Consider the following 14,704-nt stretch of genomic DNA (forward strand, 5'->3'; position numbering starts at 1 on the left):
CCGAGCCGCCCCTTCCCCCGCGATCGAGCGGCAGCGCGCGCGGCCACCCCCCCTTCCCGGCTCCGACCCACCCCCCCGCCCCCGCCCCCTCCGCGCCGCGCCCGGGCGGCTCCTCACCTGCGTGCCGGCGGGAGCGCCCCGTGGCGGGGGCGGCGGCGGGGGCGGCGGGGGCGCGGGGGCGGCGGCGGGGGCGCTGCGCGGCTCCCTCCTCCCTCCCTGCCAGCGAGTCCCGCGGACAACAACAAGCGCGGGGCGGCCGCCTCCCCCCCGCCGCGCCGCCGACCAACCAGCGCCCCCGCCGCTTCCGGCATGGCGCGTCACCGCGCGCGTCACCGCCCGGCCCGGCCCGCCCGCCGCGTCACCCCGGGACCGCCCGCGCCGTTCATTCATGGGGAAGGGCGCGGGACGGGCGGGGCGCCGCTGCCGGCACGTAGTCGTCCCCCTTCATCTTTATCCCCGTCCTTATTCTCATCCTGGTCCCCATCCCTCCGTCATCAACATCGTCCTCCCCATCCTCACCCTGATCCTCATTTCTCTATTATGCCCCCTTCATCCCCATCCTCATCCGCGTCTCCCCTACACCACGCCCCGTGCCTCCTCCCCGCTGCGGGGCTCACCCCTCTCCGACAGCTCCCTACCGCCCGGATCAGTCCCGATGGCGGGGGCGCAGCGTGGCCGGGGGTTTTGCACGCTCTCACACGGATGCGTTTTATAGAATCATAGAATGGTTGGTTAGGGAGGGACCTTAAAGCTCATCGCGTTTCAACCCTCGTGCCATGGGCAGGGACACCTTCCACTAGACGAGGTTGCTCCAAACACCATCTAAATTGGCCTTGAACACCTCCAGGGATGTGGCATCCACAACTTTTCTGTGCAACCTGTGCCAGTGCCTCACTACCCTCATGGAAAAGATTTCTTCCTGACCTCTAATCTATACCTGCTCTTTGTCAGTTTAAAGCCGTTACCCCTTGTCCTGCCACCACATGCCCCAGTCAAAAGTCCCTCTTTAGCTTTCTTGCATGCTCCCTTCAGACAAAGATGGCAATAAGATCTCCCTGAAGCCTTCTCATGTCCAGGCTGAGAAATCCCAATTCTCCCCTTTCCTCATAGGAGAGGTGCTCCGTCCCTCTAATCAATTTGGTGACCTCCTCTGGTCTCACTCCAACAGCTCCATGTTCCTCCTCTGCTGAGGATCCCAGAGCTGGACACAGCACTGCAGGTGGGATCTCGCAGAGCAGAGGGTAGCATCACTTCCCTTGACCTGCTGGCCCCTCTGCTTTTGGTGCAGCCCAGGACACGGTTGGCTTTCTAGGCTGCAAGCGCTTTGTTGGCTCATATCCAGCCTCTCATCCCCCAACACCCCCAAATCCTTGGAAGGGCTGCTCTTGATCTGTTCATCCCCCAGTCTGGATTGATACCAGGAGTTACGCTAACCAGGTGCAGCAGCAGCACTTGCCCATGTTGCAGAGTGAATGATGGTGGGGAAAAGTATCCTGGGCATCCCAATGCTCTTGGGAGGACTTGCTTGTTCCCTGGGCTCCTTGAGGTGACCAGCCTTGTCATCCACTAGCTCTGGACCAGCCTTTGCCAGCACTGCCTGTCCTGCAGCACCCTGGGCTTTGCAGCAGGGCCAAATCTTGCCCAGGGCTGGATCCTCAACCCAATCTTTGCACATTGTTCATACAGTTGTGTGAGCTGCTAAACACAGCACCCTGACCCCAATGGTGTGAACAGCATTTCAGACCTAGGGGGCATCCAACAATGGTGATAATGCATCAAAAAATGTAGTAACACGGACAATTGACTAAACCAAACTGCCTCCATCTCAGCTGGACTTGTTTTGATTTCTTTGTGTCCATAACAATGTTGGAAAGTCTGTGTCAGCCCGGTGCAGTTTGTGCTTTCCAGCTTTGGGGCCAAATACTGGAGCAGCTCTGAGGGCCATAACTGAGGCTGTGAGTAGGATCCCATCGCTCCCTGCTCCCTTTGAACAACACAAACTGCAAAACACAGGGAGCCTCATATCTGGCACAGCCCTATGCATCTGGGCAGCCAGAGCAAGGTTTAGTGAATGCACCTCCCTGATGTTAAGAAATCCCTGTTTATCTTTGGAACTGAGCTAATGAGGTTGGCTGAAGCTCCCAGGTGATGGGTGGCATGAAGCTGCTGTCCAGTGTAGCTGCTACAGCTTTGGCCTTCACCTCTCCTAGATTTGCAGGCACTGGTTGAAATCCTGCACTGGGTGCTGGGACAGCGTGAGCTAAGGGCTAGAGGGCAAATTTCAGCCATCACTGTGGTCTCTGCTGATGACTCTGAGGTTTGTCTCCAGATCTCCTTTCTATCCAGGAAAGTTTTAGTGGCTCAGAGATCCAAGACAAGCAAGGAGAGGGATTCTGGGTGTGGGAGCCTTTGGGGCCGCTGATGTCCCCAGCACAGCCACCTGCTCCTTGTGCTCTCTCTCAGTGGTGATAACCAAGAGTGGTCAGAGCTGTCCTAAATCATTCAGGCTTTATCCCTGAGACATCCATGAGATGGTGGTCCTCAAGGGACCACCAGGAAGGATGGGCTGGCTACATCCTGGACAGGGGTTTCACCCTCTTTGGTGACAGCCCCGCACATGGGGCTCACCAGAATTGAAGTATTTCCCCCTGTTTCTGCAACAACACAGTATTTGACAGATCACATATAGCAGGAGGGAAGCAACTGTGTTACCTGAAATTCTGTTTCTGGATGAATTGCCCTGTTCACAACAGGTTACTTTTTGTTTTCATTCCCTGGGGAAAGTACCTCTGCTCCAAAGGTCTGTTTTCATTCGCTGCTGAACTTTAGACAGCGGTGGCCTTCAATAGTAAACAAGGAGCAGCTCTCCAGTCCCTTGAAAAGTGGGAAAGCCTGTGCAGCACACACACTTGTTAAGCAAAGGAAGAGAAGTGCATGGGAGACAGGACCTCTGGTGAAAACTTGGATGGAGAAAGGTTCTGGGATGTGTGGGGTTTTGTGAGTCTGCCCAAAACACACCCAGCATCACGATTCCCTGAAGCCACTGAGCAGGGAAAAGTGCTCTCACCCTATAGCAGGGCACAGAGGTGTTCGTTCTTTGGGTTTTAACACCCTGCCTGCATCAACAGTGGAAAAACCTAAAACACCCGCTGCTCTCCCATACTCTCCACCATTGAACAGCACCGAGCGTAGACACAAATATCAAAAATAAAATTTTAAAAAGCACCCAACGCGGAAGAGCGAGCGGAGGAGGGGCGTGTGGGGATGCGCTGCTACTAGAGAGGCGCGGTAGGAGCCGGCCGAGCGGCTCGTCGGGTGTTTACGGCGGGGCCGGCGGAGCCGCAGCGCCGGGAGCGCTGCCCGCTGCCCGCTGCCCGCTGCCTGCCCGCTGCCTGCAGCCACAATGTCAAGAGGAGACACGTGTATGTAAGCGCCGGCACGGCCGGAGCGGGGCCCGCAGGCGGGCAGGGGCTCCCGGGGCGCGCCGCTGGCCGTGCCCGTGCCCGCCCGGGGACGCCCCGGCCGTGTGTCCCCCCCCACGGCTGTGTGTCCCCCCGGCTGTGTGTCCCCCCGGCTGTGAGTCCCTCGGCCGGCCGGGCAGTGCCCCCGGGTGCGTGTGGCCGTGGCGGGCAGAGGGTCCCGGGGTTCGCTGCCAGCCCGGCCGCGCCGGGGAAGCGGCGGGCGGCTGCACAAGGCGGAGGCGCTGCCGCTCGGGGAGGTTCGCGGCCGGGCCCCGGCGGGTCGGGCTGTGGTGGGGGCCCGAGGTGGGAGAGGGCTGGGGACTAAACGTGTTTGTGGGGGATGGAGGCGTTTTCTGAGCCTTTGCAGGGAGGAGGGTGAGGGGAGCAGGATTTGAGTGAGAGCGAGGAGACAGAGACAAGAAAGTTGTGGCTCTTTTTAGGAGGCTGAGATTGCTCCCTGCAAACTTAACAAGAGCGTGGGGGTCTCCTTTGCTTAGAGTATGGGAGGTGTTTGTCTGAAAGGCTGTCAGAATCAGCATTTATCAGTGGAAAGCAAGGACTAATGGCATATTCCCAGACGTCCTTTGCACAGCCCTCCTCGGGTCTAAAACCTCTGAGTCAGGGCTTTGGACGATGATGACAGAGGATACTCGAAGAGGATGCTCAAAGCAGAGGAATGCTCAGAGCAGAGAATGCTCCACACCTCGGAGCTGCAGCTCTCAGCATCACAGCTCTGTTCCCACAGGAAGAGCAAGCTCGGTTTTGCTTGCACCTTCCAGAAACACTGCAGCCCATTAATTCAGACCTGCAAAAAACCTCCTTGAGGGGCCACTCTGCCACCTCTCAAAAGCAAATGGTGCTTTGACCTCTTCACAGAGAGCAGCAGGTACACTTTGACCCTTGGGACTGGTGGACAGTTGGGTGTCAGTGTCTCCCCCCACTTAGCAGGCTCAGGACCACCTGACCTTGGCAAAGCCGAGTTTGCCGAGTTTGCCCGGTGCATCTTGGCTGAAGGTGCAGATGCGATGCTGCAGGGTGCTGAGGGAGCAGGCTCTGCCCAAACCACAGGGCATCAGGAGACGGGGAAGCCCTCCTTGAGGCCTGGGCAAGCTCTCCCCCTCTGTCTCCTTCACCCCTTCCATCCAGCAGCAGGACAATGAAGTCGTACCAGAAGCTGACGACAGCACAGCCCGCAGCGTGCCGGGTGGAAGAGGAGGGGGCTGCCCCGCTGCCCTCCAGCCATGGGAAGCTGGCCCCGTGGTGGGTGGGCAGCGGGCTGCTGGTGGCCTCTGTTCTGCTGAGCACCATCACTGTCTGGGTGCTGCGGCAAGTGTCGGGGGGCTGGCTCGGACCCACAGCCCCCCCAAAATGTCTCGTGGTACCTGAGAGCCATCGCTTTGACTGCTACCCAGAGCGGCGCGTGGTGGTGACCCAGGAGCTCTGCGAAAGCCGAGGCTGCTGCTTCATCCAGAGTCCCCCGCTGGCAGAGGGCAAGCAGGGGGTGCCCTGGTGCTTCTATCCCCCTGACTTCCCCAGCTACACCCTGGAGAGCCTCAACCAGACAGCGCTGGGCATGGTGGGGCTGCTGGTGCGGAGGGAGAAGGCCTATTACCCCCGGGACATCGAGAGGCTGAGGCTGGATGTGGAGTTTGAGACGGACACGCGGCTGCACATCAAGGTGAGCTTCCTGCTGGCTGCCCTCAAGAGCTTGTGACTGTGCTCCTGACCCTTGCACCTGCCATCCTCTAGGGGACCATCCCTTGTTTGGATCAAGTCTGGAATCTGCTGTGCTCCAGGCATGGCTGTGTGAAGCATCTCCAGCGCTTCGCCCTCTTGCTTTGCTGGTCTTTAAAGCCCTTTTTCTCCCTTTTGCAGATAACAGATGCAGCCAACCCACGCTATGAGGTTCCCCTTGATGTTCCCCGGGTGATGAAGAGAGCAGAAAACCCCATCTACAGTCTGAACTTCTCCTGGGATCCCTTTGGGGTGCTGCTGCAGCGCAAGGCAACAGGAACAGTGCTGTAAGAACCCACCTCATGCTCACACTGTGCCAGGTGGAGAGAAGCTTTTCCCACCCTAGGCAGGCTCCAGCATTGCTTCCCAGAGGTCTTTCATTAGGAAAGCCCATGCTGTGAGATCTCCAGCCAATTATTACTCTTTGTCTTGCATCTTTTGAGCGGTGCTGACATAGGCATGTGGCAGCAGGTGGCTTCCTGGCCCTGGGCTGGCCACATGCTTGCTCTGGCCATGGCAGACCTGTGTGGGATCAGCATCTCCCCAAAAACTTCCCAGTGCCCTGATTCCTCCCAGGGTGCTACAGAAGGCAAACATTGAGTAGATCCCAGCACATCACCAATAAATGATCTGGTGGCTCAGGAAAAATGTCAGAAAACAGTTGTGGTTTTGCCCTTTCCCTGCTTTTGGGTTTCCCTGGCTGTCCAAGCTATAGGGACGCCCACAGCTCCAGGCTTTTTGTGGAAGAGGACTGTGGGTGACTTTGCTGTACAGCTTCTGTCACTTCCACAGCTTTGCCCACATTAAGCTGGTGGTAAGCACCACCAGCTGGACAATGTCTGGTCAGAGTGTGATTTGGGATCCCATCCTTCCCTCCTCTTTCCCATTTGCTGCTGGCTGTGGTCCATTCTGTACTTGGGAGCTGCTTATCAGTGACAGCAGGCTGAGAAACCCCATGGCCATATCACCTCAGTGGTTAATAATAACCTGGGTGGAAACTTCTGGTGTCAAAGGGAAGGCTCTGCTGTGCTGGGTTGGGCTATGCCTTGTGTCCAGACAGACCTGAATTTGCTCCTGGGCCAGGGTGTTGGGGGCTGGATGCAGGGTGGGATGTGCTGCTAGATTTCCCCTTGAGATGCTTTGAGAGGGAAGACATCAGTTATTGATGGGCAAATGGATCCAAATGAGTCCCAGAACCTTCTCTTGACCCTCTCTCTTTCTTGCTGTCACCCTGGCAGGCTAAACACCACCGTGGCCCCCTTGATCTTTGCTGACCAGTTTCTCCAGATATCCACATCACTCCCATCCAAGTTCCTCTATGGGCTGGGGGAGCACCGTGGCAGCCTCCTGCACAGCCTGGACTGGAACACCCTCACACTGTGGGCCCGTGACGTCTCTCCCACGGTACATCTGCCCCCTCCCCGTGGGGGTGCAGGGAGTGAGGGCAGGAGTGCCACACTCCTGTGCCTTGGACAAACCCTGGGAAAGCATGGCAGGGGTGGGCAGCAGCCCTGGGAGAGGCTGATGAGCAGGTATGTGCCAGGGAGGATTTCAGAGCAATTGCAAAATGCTCTTGGCACTCCAAGGGCACTGGGTGTTTCCGCTCCACCCTGCTCCTCGTGCAATGTGTTGTGGTGAGGCAGGAGGTTTCCCCCTGACCCAGCCCAGCTCAGTAGCAGCCCCTGAGCTGGAGGAAGAAGCAGCCTCCCACGGCACTAAGCTCCAAACCTCATTCCTTGCCTTATGCTCCAGAGGAGTGACAGATGCCTGGTGAGGTGGTGGCAGCATATAAAGCTCAGGGTCATTTATTCATCTTCAGTGACATGGGGCTCTCCTGCTTTGCCCTCTTTGCTGTCTTACTGGACACCTTTCCTTGCAGGAATCATTCAACCTGTACGGCGCCCACCCCTTCTACCTGCTGATGGAGGAGGGTGGAAACGCTCATGGCGTTTTCCTGCTCAACAGCAACGCCATGGGTAGGTGTCCAGGGGACCCCAGGCCAGCTTGTCCATGGTGGAGGACCTGGCAGATTGGGACAGATGGGAGCTGCTGGAGTGGCCAGTTTGGGACTTTGGGGTGAGAGGAAGCCATAAAAAGGAAAGATGTGGTTTGATGGCTCCGTTATTGAGCACAGCCATCTGTTTCCTGGCTACGGCGAGGCTCTTTAGCAACTGCCGAGCAGTTTAACCACACGCCCAGCTGCCGAGCTGCCATCAGCAAAGCAAGTCCCCTGCATGCAGGCCCATGCCCATTCCCCTGCTCCGGCAGCAGGGCACGGCTGGGGCACTGCCAGGGGTGCCATCTGTCACCCTCACTCTTCCCAGCTGTGCTGCGCCAGCTGCGGCCGTGGGACCTGCCCGTGTGTGCCAGCTGATAACACAGCAGCTCCTGCAGGCTCCTGCCGTGCCAGGGGCGGCACCAGGACCACCCGTGCCTCCCTGCAGCTGCCTCTTGCAGCCAGCTGGGATGATGCTGCTCACCCCAGGGCTCTGGCAGCTCCAGCTGTGCTCAGCTCTGTTGCCCTGATGCTGCTGGGGAGGAGCTCCTGTGAGGTGCAGCCACCTGAGCTGAGGTGAAAAGGCTGCTCCATGTGAGGAGTCCTTCCCAGGAAGGGCCTGGCTCCCATGTGCTTGCTTGTACAAGTGGCTCTCAATTCGCTTAGGAGGGGATTTCAGGGGAGGACATGAAGGAAAGCACTGCACTGAAGTGCTTAGTCTTGGTCCAGAAGCTGGCACAGATTTGAGATTAAAGAGCAGATTTTCAAGATAGCATAAACCCGTGATCTCTCAGGGCTGTGATGATTTAAGCTTCCAGACACCCATTTAGCATCTGCTGAGTGCAAGACAGGGATTTCTCTATTCCCCTGAGCATTGCCTGTGGTGCTGCCTGGGCCCCATCATAGGGGCTAAGGTCTGGGGGCTGCTCCCCAGTTGTTACTATCTTCTCTTCTCTTCTCTTCTCTTCTCTTCTCTTCTCTTCTCTTCTCTTCTCTTCTCTTCTCTTCTCTTCTCTTCTCTTCTCTCTTCTCTCTTCTCTCTTCTCTCTTCTCTCTTCTCTCTTCTCTCTTCTCTCTTCTCTCTTCTCTCTTCTCTCTTCTCTCTTCTCTCTTCTCTCTTCTCTCTTCTCTCTTCTCTCTTCTCTCTTCTCTTTCCCTTTCTACCTTCCCACTCAAAGAGGTGGCTCTGCAGCCTGCTCCAGCCCTGACCTGGAGGACCATTGGAGGGGTGCTGGATTTTTACATCTTCCTGGGGCCTGATCCCAACATGGTCATCCAGCAGTACCAGCAGGTGATAGGTAAGTGCCCACACCCCAACACAGCTCTCTGCAGGTACCTCCTTCATGCCCACATCCCTGTCTCACTCTGACTTCACCACCATCCTCGATGCTCTCAGCTGGGGAGGGATCAGCATCGCCCAGCCATCCCATCCCCAGCCCTTCCAGCACACTGCAGTCAGTGATCACCTTTTATCCTCCCTCTGCCCTTACCTTCCCATCCTTTGAGATGCTGCAGTCATCTTGGGAAACCCCACCCATGCTCCCACTGTCCCACTGCAGGTTTCCCAGCCATGCCACCCATCTGGGCTCTTGGCTTCCACCTCTGCCGCTGGGGTTATGGATCCAGCAATGGGACCTGGCAGACCGTGAGAGCCATGAGGAACTACCAGATCCCCCAGGTAACCCCCAGGCCTGTGGGGCAGGGAGTGCACTCTCCATCACCCATTCCTGAGCCTCTTTCCCACAGGATGGGCAGTGGAATGACATCGATTACATGGATGGGTACCGGGACTTCACCGTGGATTCCCAGAAGTTTGCCTCCCTGCCATCTCTGGTGGAAGACCTCCACAAACACGGGCAGCACTACGTTATGATCTTGGTATTCCCCCTCCTCTCCCAGTGTGCTGTCTTTGCTGCAGGGATCTCTGACAAGGGCATAATGGATGCTCCTGGTCCCAGCTGGTCATTCCTGGCTCTGGGGATTTTTGTGGGAGGCCAGTTCCCAGTGCTGGTCAGGCACTGTGACTGGAAATCCCCCTAATGCAGGGACCTTGGAGACACAGCCAGGTTCTTGTGCTGTGCTCCTGTCTTTCTGCGGGTACAAGGATGGCCCTGACCCCTGTGAGAGAAGGAGTGGAGAAGCTGTGGGTCAGGCAGTTTAACTTGTGGGTGCTCAGCTCAGGTGCCCTCTCATCCCCACAAGTGCTGGGATCTTGTGACCTGGCTGTGATGTCCCTTCTTCCCTTTGCAAGGAGTGGGGGCACGGGTTCTGCTTGCTGGAGGCATGGGAGACCAGCAGGTCCTTGCAGGGGAAGTTGGATTTCCTCCTCATTGAACTCTGTAGTAGCCCTGTCCATGACCTGACATTTCTTGCATAAGAGCAAGAGTTCTTGTGTTTGTCCCCCCCTCCCCAAAACACTGTAACGGGTCCTGGGGACTTGCAGAAGTGGCATTTTAGAAAACATGCCTGGAAGCGTTGAGCACAAGTTTCTCTTCCCCTTGGGGGGAAACAGCCGTGGTGTGTGGGCTCTGGCTGACCCTGTCTGGGTTCTCTTCTGTGAATCACACTGGTCTGGCCAGGGGAAGGAGCCATGGCCTGCCTGGAGTGGCACTAACCCTCTGCTCCATCCCCAGGATCCTGGCATCAGCAGCACCAGCCCTCATGGCTCCTACTGGCCTTTTGATGAAGGCTTGAGACGGGGCTTGTTCCTCAATACCACCCAAGGACAGCCACTCATCGGGCAGGTGAGGAGCTCCAGGGGGAAATCCCAGCCCAGTGGGCTGTGCAGTACCAGGGCTGGGATTTCAGCGCAATAGAGGGAAAGACAAGCAGCCAAGGGACTTTTCTGGGATAATTGCCAGAGCCTGGCTCAGCCCTTGTCCTCCTGGTGTCTTCACCAGCCTGGGGACCAGCCCCTGCTCAGCAGAGGAGCCTGTGGAAGTCATATGAGCTTCACAGAGTCAGCAGTGCTGCCTAAGGCTGATCATCTGATTTCTCTCCCTTCCTGTTTCTGGGGTGAGGGGAGGTTGTCTGTGATGAGCAGTGTGCCTCGAGACCTGCTCTGCAGCTGTTCCCTCCCACTTTGGCCCCTCTGGCTCTTTTTTCCCACCTGCCCTCTCTTGCTGTCTCCAAGGAGGGAGCGTTTGATGTAGCCTGAAAACACGGGGGGAAATTAATTGGCTAAAATGAGGCAAAGCACAGAGAAATCATGGGTTTTCCCTGACATGTTCTTGGTGAGGTGGTTTCAGGCCTTGTGCAAGTGGGGACAGAGCAGCTCCATCAGCTGCCACTGCCCACCACCTATGGGGACTCCTCAGCACCTGGTACTCCTGGTACCATGGAGTAGAAGGGATGCTGGGTGTGTGTAGCACCCAGGACTCGAAGCATTGGCTGGGTTTATCTTGTCTCATTGCCTGTTTCGCCCCCAGTTGAAATCCCCACAAATCACCTGCTCGCTGAACCCATGGATTTGTGGTGTCTCCACAGGTCTGGCCTGGTTTCACTGCCTTTGTAGACTTCTCCAACCCTGACACACACCAGTGGTGGCTGGAGAACCTGCAGCACTTCTATGCCCACGTGCCCTTTGACGGCCTCTGGATCGTAAGTCCCCCCTTGCCCGTGGGTTGCTCCCTGCCAGCAGCTCAGCTCATGCCTGGTGCGTGTCCTGGCAGGACTGTCCCTCAAATGCAGCTTTTCCAGGTCTACCACTAATCCCAAAACCACACACCTGAAACTGCAGCACAATTTTCTTTGCTTAGGACATGAATGAGCCATCCAACTTCATGGATGGGTCTGAAGATGGCTGCCCCCCAGGGGAATTGGACAACCCACCCTACACTCCAGGTGAGGAGGGAAATGAGATACAAGGCTGTGCTCGTAGGTAGTGTGTGCTTTGAGATGGCTGTCCTCTGTGTGATGAAGGAAAACCATTTCTGAGACATTCTTACACCCTGAATGCCTCCATCCCTTCCTTCATGTGCTAGTATCCATGTCTAAGCCATGCACACTTGTTAGGGCCATGCCAGGGTGCAGGATGGGGCCACTTCCATGAGCTTTTGGCACTGGGTTGGCAGTGGCAGCTGGCTGTGGGAGGGCTGACCCAGAGCCAGCAAATGTGGGGAGTCCATATCCAGCTGAGTCCAACTGCACTCTCCCTCCTGGCAGCTGTGCTGGGCGATTCCCTCTCTGCAAAGACGGTGTGTGCCTCAGCAAAGCAGAAAGTGTCAGTGCACTACAACCTCCACAACCTCTATGGGCTGATGGAAGCCAAAGCCACAGCAAGGTACCTGAGCATCCCACTTCCTGACAGCCTGGGGATGGGTTAGGACAAAATCCTTCTCAGAGCTGAGTAGGAAAAGGATGGGGATTTGAGTGTGGTCTGCAGTGGAGAAGCTCTGACTGCTCACAGCTTCTGGGATGGGAATAACCCAGGAGAAGAGGGGTGCTGACACTGCTCAGGGAGGAATGGGTGAATGAGGCTGGATGCCTTTACCATCCTGCTCAGACTGACTATCCGCCCCTCTGCCAGGGGGCTGGCATTTTCCCTCAGCTGTTGTGGGATAAGGCAAACCCCTGGCGGGCTGCTCTTACCTTCTGCCCCCAGCTCTGCTGTTATTTTCCAGCGCCTTGATCAAGATCCGGGGGAAGCGCCCCTTCCTCATCTCCCGCTCCACCTTCCCCAGCCAGGGCCGCTACTCAGGGCACTGGCTGGGTGACAACCGGAGCCAGTGGAAGGACATGCGTTGCTCCATTCCAGGTGGGTGGCACAGAGCCCCTGCCAGCGCTCCTGGAGCTTCTGCTCATTTGGAGGTGTCTCCAAAACTGACTGTCCCTGCCCTCAGGGCTGCTGAGCTTCAGCCTCTTTGGCATCCCTCTGGTCGGGGCAGACATCTGCGGCTTCTCGGGCAGCACCTCGGAGGAGCTGTGCACCCGCTGGATGCAGCTCGGCGCCTTCTACCCCTTCGCCCGCAACCACAACACCCAGAATGAGAAGGTCCAGGGCAGTGTGCCCAGGGGGAGGGATCCATGGGCTGGGATGTGGGATATGGGATGCAGGATATGGGATGGGGGATGCAGAATATGGGATGTGGATGGGGGATACAGGAGGTGGGGTCGGAGGTGGGACAGCTGCTGACTGCCGTGTCTCCCCCAGGCCCAGGACCCCACAGCGTTCAGTCCTGCAGCCAGGACAGCCATGAAGGACGTGCTGCTGACCCGCTATTCCCTCCTGCCCTTCCTCTACACGCTTTTCCACCGTGCCCACCTGCAGGGGGACACCGTGGCCCGGCCCTTGTTCTTTGAGTAAGGCCATCCCACCGGGAGCTGGGGAGATGCTTGGGCTGAACCAGGGAGATCGAGCAGCGTCTCCATCCCACTGCAGATTCCCTTGGGATGAGGCCACGTGGGAGCTGGACAGGCAGTTCCTGTGGGGCAGGAGCCTGCTGGTAACACCAGTGCTGGAGCCTGGGGTGGACTCAGTCACAGGTTATGTCCCCCAAGGCACGTGGTACGACTTCTACACGGTGAGGAGCATCACAGCATTTGGTTGAGGGCTGGGTGATCCCTGCTTGACCCTCTTGGGGCTGTGGGTGGGAAGGCCTGGCTGAGCCCAGTGTGCCCTAATGGAGGGAGGGTTGGGGATGGCTGCCCTGCAGACTCGTGCCTGAGCCCTGGTCCTTCACACCCATGTCTCTCACCGCCTGCCCAGGGCTCCTCAGTGAACAGCAGTGGGGAGATGTTGAAGATGTCAGCCCCTCTGGAGCACCTCAACCTGCACATCCGGGAAGGTTCCATCCTGCCCACCCAGGTGAGTGCCCACCCATCACCTCCCTGGGTGCTGTCCACAGCGTGTGTGTCCCCCAGCACCTCAACTCCTGGACCCAGTGGTCATGGCCCTACAGAACCCATCTCTTTGAACCACAGAAACCAGGAACCACCACAGGGGCGACCCGAGGGAACCCCCTGTGTCTCATCGTGGCCTTGTCCTCGCATGCCACTGCCTGGGGTGACCTTTTCTGGGATGATGGCGAGAGCCTGGACACCTTTGAGAAGGGCAACTACTCCTACGTGGTGTTCAATGTCACCCAGGTGGGATGTGGTGGGGAGGGCAGGACTGGGGGGTCCCATGGTACCTGGTCACCTTGAGCTCATGCTGTCCCCTCCTACAGAACATCTTCACCTCCACCGTCCTCCATGCCAGCACCGAAGCCACCAAGGTCACTGTTGGCACACTGAGCATCTTTGGGGTGCAGAAGCCGCCCAGCAAGGTCCTCCTGAACGGCCAGGAGAAGCCCTTTTCCTACCTGGACAACCAGGTATGGCCCCATTTCAGAGTGCCCTTTGCTGGGTGGGGATCACCATCCTGAGGGTATCCACTCCTCCTCCTCCAGGGTCACAGTGTGACCGAAGAGGGGGGTAAGGACTCTGTGTGGCTCTCCTGCCATGCCAGGGTTTAGGGGAAAGCATCCTCCATTGTCGTCCTCTCAAATGTCTCCTCTTCCCCCACAGGTTCTCAGCGTGAGTGACCTTGGCATGAGGCTCAGCCAGGGCTTCTCCCTGCAGTGGCTGTGAGGAGGGGGCTGTGGGGTCACCCCCACCTCGCCAGGACACCTGCTGGGAGATGATCCATGCTCCTGAAGCTGGGATGGTGCCACGGAGGGGGCACTGGGGACTGTCACCTGCTGCTGCTCATCCTCCTCCAGCCCAGCTGGGGACAAGGGGCATGGGATGGGGGCTTGGCTGCTGGGTGCTCCCTGCATGGTCCTGGGTGGGTGGGTGCTGTGGGTGGAGGTGTGGGTACCTGCTGTCCCCACTGCAATAAAGGCATGTGGAGAGCTTGTCCTGGGAGCATCATATGGGGACAGAAGGGGTGGCATGGGGGAGAAGGGGTGGGCAGCCTGTTGCTGCTGTTTTAGTCTTGACCTTGGTTCTCCTGACTCCATTACCGTCATTTCAGCTGCTCAATTTTAGCCCAAATGCAACATCCCCAATTCCAGCCCCACATCCACCCCTCCAACTTCAGCCACTACTTTCAGCTCCCCAATTTCAGCCCCTGACTCCAGCCTCCAATCCCACCTCCTTGAGTCCCCTCTTTGATCCCAGATCCCCCAGTCACAGAATCATTTATCCTGGAGAAGACCTCCAAGATCAAGTCCAGCTGTGGACTAATCACTTTTTCATACACCATGGCGCTGAGTGCCACGTCCAGTCATTTCCTGAACACCTCCAGAGGCGGTGACTCCATCACCACCCTGGGCAGCCCATCCCAATATGTAATCCCCCTTTCCGTGAAGAAATTCCTCCTGATGTCTGACTTATCACGCCCTGGTGCTGCCTGAGACTATGCCCTCTAGTCCTGCTGCTAGCGGCGCGGGAGAAGGCACGGATCAAGCATCAGAGAACATTTTTCTTAAGAAGATGTTCACATGATTCCGCATCTCGCAGCCTCTCTGACCCCGGGCTGCCCCGGAGCCCCCGATCCCGCGGCGCTGCAGTTCCCCTCCCGCCCGCCAGA

General features: G+C 57.7%; 2 protein-coding genes across 8 annotated transcripts in view; one reads left to right on the forward strand and one right to left on the reverse strand.

Annotated features, from left to right (window-relative positions):
• The window catches only part of MAFK (MAF bZIP transcription factor K), a 14,762-nt gene extending 14,428 nt beyond the window's left edge, over nt 1-334 (reverse strand). The window contains exon 1 of the mRNA XM_084216825.1: nt 118-334. The gene's annotated coding sequence lies outside the window, so the exon portion shown is untranslated. The remainder of the gene's footprint in view (nt 1-117) is intronic.
• LOC311160225 (lysosomal alpha-glucosidase-like) overlaps nt 1-13,964 on the forward strand; it is a 16,779-nt gene extending 2,815 nt beyond the window's left edge. The window contains exons 1-20 of one of the 7 annotated variants that reach the window (XM_084216816.1): nt 292-3,422; nt 4,608-5,139; nt 5,337-5,482; nt 6,434-6,599; nt 7,075-7,171; nt 8,370-8,489; nt 8,751-8,869; nt 8,938-9,069; nt 9,825-9,935; nt 10,678-10,791; nt 10,950-11,034; nt 11,356-11,473; nt 11,814-11,947; nt 12,033-12,184; nt 12,344-12,492; nt 12,572-12,713; nt 12,899-12,997; nt 13,114-13,278; nt 13,359-13,505; nt 13,699-13,964. In XM_084216816.1, coding sequence (XP_084072942.1) covers nt 4,618-5,139; nt 5,337-5,482; nt 6,434-6,599; nt 7,075-7,171; nt 8,370-8,489; nt 8,751-8,869; nt 8,938-9,069; nt 9,825-9,935; nt 10,678-10,791; nt 10,950-11,034; nt 11,356-11,473; nt 11,814-11,947; nt 12,033-12,184; nt 12,344-12,492; nt 12,572-12,713; nt 12,899-12,997; nt 13,114-13,278; nt 13,359-13,505; nt 13,699-13,761 — 2,781 coding nt within the window. In that variant the 5' untranslated portion in view covers nt 292-3,422; nt 4,608-4,617 and the 3' untranslated portion in view covers nt 13,762-13,964. Of the gene's footprint in view, nt 1-291; nt 3,423-3,699; nt 3,719-3,877; nt 4,348-4,607; nt 5,140-5,336; nt 5,483-6,433; nt 6,600-7,074; nt 7,172-8,369; nt 8,490-8,750; nt 8,870-8,937; nt 9,070-9,824; nt 9,936-10,677; nt 10,792-10,949; nt 11,035-11,355; nt 11,474-11,813; nt 11,948-12,032; nt 12,185-12,343; nt 12,493-12,571; nt 12,714-12,898; nt 12,998-13,113; nt 13,279-13,358; nt 13,506-13,698 lie in introns of those variants that run through there. The other 6 variants (XM_084216813.1, XM_084216819.1, XM_084216817.1 and 3 more) reach the window with 6 other exon arrangements.
• Nucleotides 13,965-14,704: the final 740 nt, after the last annotated feature.

This window comes from Fringilla coelebs, assembly GCF_963513975.1.
Source record: "Fringilla coelebs genome assembly, chromosome: 16".
NCBI lineage: Eukaryota > Metazoa > Chordata > Aves > Passeriformes > Fringillidae > Fringilla > Fringilla coelebs.